Source organism: Brachycentrus maculatus, unplaced genomic scaffold, assembly GCF_059751285.1.
Source record: "Brachycentrus maculatus isolate JH-2025_06_01 unplaced genomic scaffold, ASM5975128v1 h1tg000788l, whole genome shotgun sequence".
NCBI lineage: Eukaryota > Metazoa > Arthropoda > Insecta > Trichoptera > Brachycentridae > Brachycentrus > Brachycentrus maculatus.
In genome coordinates, this window is record NW_028281516.1 from 101,862 (window position 1) to 110,276 (window position 8,415).

General features: G+C 30.1%; 1 protein-coding gene across 1 annotated transcript; it reads left to right on the forward strand.

Moving 5' to 3' along the window:
• Positions 1-7,246: 7,246 nt before the first annotated feature.
• Positions 7,247-7,900, forward strand: LOC148300206 (lewis-type alpha-(1,3)-fucosyltransferase-like). The gene is made up of 2 exons (XM_088275111.1): positions 7,247-7,384; positions 7,625-7,900. The coding sequence occupies exons 1-2, from the start codon at positions 7,247-7,249 to the stop codon at positions 7,898-7,900; spliced, it is 414 nt and encodes a 137-aa protein (XP_088131237.1).
• The last annotated feature ends 515 nt before the right edge of the window (positions 7,901-8,415 follow it).

Here is an 8,415-nt window from a genome sequence, read left to right on the forward strand (position 1 = left end):
GAAGAAAATTGTAGTCTGAGCAGTTACCACCAATTCTATCCATTACTGACAACCACACTACTCTTTTTTTTTAAATTACTTAACCTCCAATTACTAACCTTTTGTCCGCCTCCGTAGTGTAATGGTCATCACGCTCGGCTACCGTTCTGGAGGTCCCGGGTTCAATTCCCAAGGGGGGTAAAATAAATAAAAGTGATTTTTTCACTGTCATATTTATTCAATATTACCCTGGACTGGTACCTGAAGCGGAGGGCTGATCACCTTTCCTTCATGTGTAAACGATCAAGATAACACTGCGTTTATATGACGCAGTGCCCTATGCACCATTGGGGTGCGGATAAGGGTTTTATTATTATTATTAACCTCAAAGTTACTCTGAAATCTAGCTACGGCTTATGCAACACCGTTTATCATGTCCCTACCCAGGATTCAACATTATTAGTTTCATAGCCTATGCCTACTTGTGAGTGGATTTACTCTTTATGTTTAAAGTTACTATAATATCATGTAATTCATGAGTGAAAATTCTAGGCAAAAAAAAACTGGGGCTGACGACCGTCATAGGCTGGTTTAAGTGATCACTTTACACACATCTAACATTCACCAATTCTACCCATTATTGACAACCACACTGCTCAAATTCTTGGAAGTTCTATTTACATGAACCAATTTAGAAACCATTTTCTTGAATCACTTCACTAGAGACATCTATTGGTGAGATGCAAATAAGCTTTTTATTGAGCAGAAACTCTTATATTAGTATGTGCGGTCTGAATCCAGGATTATAATCACATACATGAGAAACGCCAGAAAATATCATTTTCATTTTATTATTTTAGCCTTATTTGACCAGTTAATTTATTTACAACATTTGACCAGTTAATTTATTTACAACATTTTGAGTGTGTCCAGATACTTGTTAAAAAATCTAGATTATCTCCAATAATAGAAGTTATTTATCATTGACTTCTTTTATCATCTCATCAAAGATGAAGAAGAATATAGAAGTCTTGGCATTTGCGGGGCTGACGACCGTCATAGGCTGGTTTAAGTGATCACTTTACACACGTGTAACATTCACCAATTTTATTATTGTTTTAATTTTTTTTATTGAAAAATAGACTAGAGTGGCGAAGGAGGTGCCATTTGTTGCTGCAGAATTGAGTCTAAAGAGAGATTTTTTTTTTCATAATAGTTTTTACTTTCCTGAGAAAATTCTTTTTGCCTATTATGCGCAAGAATTTATAGCATATCAAGTTTGTTTTAAAAATGATAGTAGATGTGTGTAGTAAATAATAAGTAAATACTCAAAAAGATAATCACTTACCAATTTATTGAGTTTTATTTAATTATAAATTACTAGTTTCGAAAACTACAGATGTTTTCACTAACAGGTGATTACAAAAACTATCGAGCAAAAAAAGTCACTTAAAAATAAAAATAAAGACTTGGTTACTAAATTTTTTATTGATTATAATGTTCACATGACTGCTTTCAAGAACTACAGTTGTTCTCATCAACAGTTAAAAATACATGCTGTTTGTATTATCCCCTGTGGATGAGAACAACTGTAGTTCTCGAAACTAGCCATGTTTACATTATATTCAACTCAAAATGTCTATAGTTCTCGAAACTGGTTGTGTTTACATGAATAAACTCAAAAGTGGTATAGTAGGAATGTTTAATCTATAAATTTAAATCATCATTTTTTTAATAGATTTATATTATCCACTGACACTTCGTGATGGAATTGCATTTTCAATTTATTATTAGATTAAAACCAATATTTTTAGCATTTCCACTTTTTTTTATTTGACCAGCGACCAGGTTTCGTCGTTACCGACATCATCAGACTGGTGAGAGGCTATACAAATTGTTATGTTATATATAAAAGAAGGCAGGGGTTGATAACAATGATTTTAATTAATTAATTTAATTTCTCAATAAATAATATAATAAAATTATTATATGTAAAATAAAAAAAGTGGATAAGCTAAAAATATTGGTTTTAATATAATAATAAATTAAATCATCATGTTATACCACAAAGTCATATTGTATATATTATAAATTAAAATAACCGCCATTTTGTTGCACTGAAACTGAATGTATCTACTGTCGGGACAGGTAAATGTCGATTTCTAAATAATCTGAATCTTCAAATAGCGAGACTCCCCTCTTAAGAGCAACGGATCTTAACCCTTTATATGAATTGCTCCGAGGGAAATTAAAGGAAAAGTTTTATAAAACTCGATGGAACTTTCCACACTGACAATGGAACTGATTTAGTAGTTTTATTGCATTTTACTCCTAAATAGTTTTTAAGAGAACTTCTCGTTGAAAACATTTTGCAAGAGGAAATAATATAATGATGTTACATAAAATAGAATTACTTTATGGAGAATCGTTGCATCAAATAAAGGTAAGTAAAATTTGATACTTTTTTATTTGATTTAAATACTTTTGACTTTTTGAATCATACAAAAATAACACGTGATCCGAAGGGGGTACCAAATGACCCCAGTTCATATTTGTGTGGAAATTGTATTACGCAGCTCGCAGCAAGTACAAACTCACCGCCAACTGAGTCTATGCGTTGGCACGTAACACTACTTCATGACTACCGGATCCAAAATAACCACACCGAAGCCATTAGCTATGAAAAAGTACTTCTAAGTAGATATTTATCATACACAAAGTGAATGATGAATGATAAGATGAATGATATGGAGAGTGTTAGATAGTGAGAAGTTCACGAAGGGTGTGAGAATGTAAGAAATCGTTGGATGGCATTGTTGGATGGGGAGGTACTTACAATAACATACTGAACTCTGTGAAAATAGTACAGAAAACAATAATTAAAGTTATTTTGAAAAAAAAAACAAATATATCCAAAATAAATATCATTTACGAAATTTCAAGTCCCAAACATAGAAACCATTTTTAAAAAAACGCGAACTCAAAAATGTAATACTAAACAATTTCAACAAAACTTCATTATTTGGGATTTAATATTTCGATAAACTCCCTAAAGAAAATTAAAAAAAAAGAAGATATAAAAATTCTTCAGAAAAAAATTAATGCCCATTATATATAAATTGTGAAAAAATATATAAAAAAAGACTATTGTACTTGAGTGTAAGTCCCTCTAAGTAAGCTAAGTCTCTTTTTTGGAGAGGCATAGCGAATCTACAACTATAAGTTTGCCATATGCATAAATGTTTAGAAATTGTATTATGTTGTGCTTAAAAATGTAACTATATAAAAAAAAAAATGACTAAAGCGGAAAAAATGAAGCTACGTAGCAATTTATCTATCTACTTACAATGTAATATTGATATATCCCATATATTAGATAAGGATTATTGGAGATATGGTACATTTTTAAGGTTTGTTCAGATAACGATTATTGACATATTTTTTTGTCGTGAGGGTCGATTGAAAAGTCAAAAGCCAAGTGATATTATTTATCTCATTATTAAAAAAAAAAATTTTTTTCTTCTTTTTCTTACGCTTATCCGTACCAAGTATTACAAGAATACTTAATCTGATTAAATAACATATAATTCGTCTTTCTTGTCAGGTATAAGTCAAGGTTATCAATATATTCAAGAGACAATAGCAAGAGACGCGTTGCAGGAGCCTGGGTGAGGATCTATCCGACATCGGTTTTGTATTAGTTCATATGAAAAATCTATTTTCCATACCATACTCTTACCCTTTTACTTTCTTCCTCACACAAACACACAATGTCACTCTCTTTTATTTTATTTTTAATCTTGTTGTTTTTTATCGTTATTATAACTTAAATGTGGAACAGTGTAATTGGCTTTATTTTTATTGATGTAACTATTTTTTATTATATACTTTTACTAAATGTAAAGTTGTACATTTCCAGAACAAATAAAAAATAATAATCTCACGGAGGTGGTATCATACATGATAAAACAAGTGAGGGACATTGGTAGCATAAACCAAGCTAGGACACAAAATGCCGAACCCTCTTCAAGTGTAACGAAAGGCCTGTTGACGACAATCGATCCGGCTTCTTTTGTCGTTTTGTAAACATCATTTAACGTCAACATGTAAAAATTCCATTAATTGATTCGGCAGTTATTTTGTGGTAAAATCTATCCATTTTTAATTAAAGTTTTAATTACTTAATACCACAAATTCTTAAAATCTACTATGACACATGTTTCGATGCATTCCGCGTCATTTTCAAACACCGTATATGAAGCAAAGTCCTTTAGACGTTGAAGGTTGAAGAGGGGATAGGAGCTGTTACGTATATTTTTTAATGTGTTTATTAATTATTTTTTATTTGTTGTATTTTATGTGTCACAATACATTTATAGAAATAGTGGTATTTAGTGATTAAAACTTAAATGAAAAAATATATAGATTTTACTACAAAGAGACTGCCGAATCAATTAATGGAATTTTTATAAGTTGGCGCTAAATAAAGTAATAATAATAATAATAATAAAACCCTTATCCGCACCCCAATGGTGCATAGGGCACTGCGTCATATAAACGCAGTGTTATCTTGATGGTTTACACATGAAGGAAAGGTGATCAGCCCTCCGCTTCAGGTACCAGTCCAGGGTAATATTGAATAAATATGACAGTAAAAAAAAAATCACTTATATTTATTTTACCCCCTTGGGAATCGAACCCGGGACCTCCAGAACGGTAGCCGAGCGTGCTGACCATTACACTACGGAGGCGGACATAAAGTATGAAACTTAAATTAAAAATGTTAATATTCTTCAATTTTTTAAAGTAACCATTTGAAGTTTTAAAGTAGTATCAAGAAACTTTACAGACATTCCTCTTTTAGGGTCATTTACTATATTGACAAAGGGGCAAGCACAACAAAATAAAACTATTGGTTGTGAGCTCGTTCCAGCGTATTTTCATAGTTATTCGAGTGTCGTGGAGAGTGTTAGAATGCTAGTAGATGTTAGTAGATGTGCTAGAAGTTATAAAGGTGGTGAAAAAATAATTTTGGATGAATGGAATATATGAAAATTAAAATAAAGTTCAAGAACAGGTAAAAAAGTGGAGTTTTCAAGTTTGAGTTGTGAAAATAATCGATCATAAAGTTACGTACGTTAGTTAAAAATATATTTTTGTTATAAAAAAGTGATAAAGAGTATAGTTGACTTGCGTGGAAATTTATCAAAAAAGCTCTTAAACAAAAAACTGTGAACAGTGTTACATTTCAAGTGCTAAGAACAAACGAATTGAATACGTGCTTTGTATTAAAAGAAATCTCAAGTGTTGCATTTTGTTGAAATAATAAAAGAATAAAAACTTTGATCGATTCGGCAGTCACTTTGTAGTAATATATCTATCCATTTTATATTTAACTTTTATTTGTAAAAAAATAACAACTTTTTTTTAATTTTTGACATCTCAATATAGAAGAAGAGTAATATGTTAATTTGGGCATTAATAGGGCTTATGACCTGTCGTAGGTTGATTAAGAGATTATTTTTTACACACGTGTAACATTCACCATTCTAACCATGAAGTAACATAAAAATGATATGATATATGTTATGTATGAACGTTTTTAGAGTTTCCAAAAACTTGTACACAAATCTAAGTTTCTGAGAGTTATTTTTACATTTATGATATCTCAACATAGATGAAGAAGTTTCCCAGAATGTAAAAATAATCCGGGGTTGGGATTTTGCATACATCCAAATAAAAAGGTCTGTGTTAAATAAAAAAAACACCTATGTTCAATTTCCTCATAACACCATAGATAGCTCCAGTGAACTCATATGATTAGCGTCATGAGATTAATGATATATGTATGAGTTTCAAAAATTTGAGTAGTGTGATTGTCAATCATGGGTAGAATGTTGAATGTTGCGCGTGTGTAATGTGATCACTTAACCGGCCTTCTTAATACCCAGATTACCATATCCTTCTTCATCTTTATTGAGATGTCAAAAATATTCGATTATTTTATTCGAGTATTAAAAACTAATCATTTATATTAATAAAAAAAAACATTGCAAATGGCAACTAAATGTGGGTTTAATGAATACGTTGCATATACTACCAAAATGTCCGCCTCCGTAGTGTAATGGTCAGCACGCTCGGCTACCGTTCTGGAGGTCCCGGGTTCGATTCCCAAGGGGGGTAAAATAAATATACGTGATTTTTTCACTGTAATATTTATTCAATATTACCATGGACTGGTATTTGAAGCGGAGGGCTGATCACCTTTCCTTCATATGTAAACGATCAAGATAACACTGCGTTTATATGACACAGTGCCCTATGCACCATTGGGGTGCGGATAAGGGTTTTATTTACTATACTACCAAAATGCATATTTTGGTAATCTTTTGATTAAAAATAAATTTATAATTTATATTCGTAGCACTAACTTTGTCATTTTCCATTTTATAATGAAAATATAACTTTATTTTAAAATCACTAAATTTATTAATTTAAAGTAGCTTAATTAAAATTTTAACCGGTTTCGAAGCTAATGACTTCTTTATTAAGACTGATTAATGCTTTCAGTATGAATCAGTCTTGATAAAGAAGTGGCTAGTTTCGAAATCGGTAGACATTATAATTAAGTTAAAATAAAACATTTATAGGGAATTTAAAACAAAGTTTCATAAAAATAATAAAAATATATTTGTTAAAATTTTAAGTGCAAAGCGTAACATTCCGTATCCGCAAAAAAAGTGAAAGAAAATAAATAAATAATAGTGATATTACACATAAAATGAAAGACATAAATATTTATAAACTTACATTTTTAAAAATGAGTTATCTGAAAATATTTTTAAAACAATTACACAAGAGATTCTGGACAAAATTGTTGCTAAGTTTCATGGTGTACATGTTATTTTCCGTGATATTTGTGTATGTGTCTGAAAACTTACAAGTTATTCGTTATATGAAGTATGGTACCATAGAAAATTTGAGAAGCTCTGAATTTTCCAAAACAAGGAAGATATTATTCTGGAACAAATACTTGAGTAGAGAGGATTATCATTTCGGAATTGGTAAAATACCATTCCAGAACAATCGGTGCCCGATTTCAGATTGCCTACTGATGTATAACAAATACCTATTTCCGGTAGAAAGCTATGACGCCATCATTTTCAACGCGGCTCAATTCACTCCATGGACCAAATTGTACTTCCCCCCAAAGCGGAAATCATATCAGAGATATGTCTTATACTCACCTACGCCATTCCAAGAAAAAATGTCACCAATTTTACACGGTTTTTATAATATGACCATGACGTATAAATTACATTCAGATATCCCGATTCAAAACTACAGTTTTTCAGATAAATTGAATAATTTCATAGCACCTAAAAATAATCCACAATGGATTGATGTATCAATGTCGAATAAAACATATTCAAAGCATGAGGAATTTATCCCAACAAAAATTAAAATAGGTGTTTGCAGTTTTAAAAATAAGAATACAGATCAAAAAATATTGATTCAAGAACTACAGAAAGATATGAAAGTAGATATTTTTGATGACTGTAAGAATATAAAATTCGATAAGGACCTTCAAAATATAATAAAAAAAGAATATTTATTTATTTTATTTTTTGAAAACGATGTCAAGGATTACATTAAAGATGAAATATTTATTACATTGATAAATGATGTAATACCACTTGTGTTTGGAGATGTAAATTACAACGATTTTTTACCCCCTAATTCGTACATTTATGCTGCGAACATGTCGTCGATCGAAATTTTGCAGAAAATTAATTTCCTCAGTAAGAATTTGAAAGAATACGAGAAATTATTTTGGTGGAAAATTTTCTACAAATTAGAAAAGACACTATCACCATTTTGTAAGCTTTGTGAAGTGTTACATGAGGATACGCATAATTAATAATATACAGTTAAAAAAATTAAAGGTAATTGTTATAATAAAAACATGTTTGATTTTATAAATAAACACCATTTTAAAAATCATTCCGCATTTTATTTTTACCATATAAAGGGTTTTACATATCGCTCACTCCTTTCAACAAAGTCATATATATATAAAAAATCGTCAATTTTGAGTTATACGTGTTTTCCGATTGCCCAGAAAATGTACTATATCCCAGCAAAAGCGGCATATTTTATATTTAATATTTACCCGCTACAGGGCAGAAAGTGTTGTTTTTGCATTTTGAAAAAAAGGTATTGTTTTTTTTTTAATAAACTAAATATTTAAAAAAAAATGGAGAATAAACATTCAGATTTTACCTAAAAATATCTGTTGCACAGTAAAAAGTTCAATAAGTGGCTTGATATTTATTTTTTTTACATTTTATTATATTTTAAAACTCTAAAAACGATCTACTGAAAAATAATGTTTTTTTGATATATGACGTTGTTGAAAGGACTAAGCGATATCGT

Coding starts and splice junctions, on each gene's coding strand:
- LOC148300206 (XM_088275111.1), top strand. CDS start 7,247: ATGTCACCAATTTTACACGGTTTTTATAATATGACCATGACGTATAAA. Junction 7,385..7,624: donor ATAATCCACAATGGATTGAT/GTATCAATGTCG, acceptor AACGATGTCAAG/GATTACATTAAAGATGAAAT.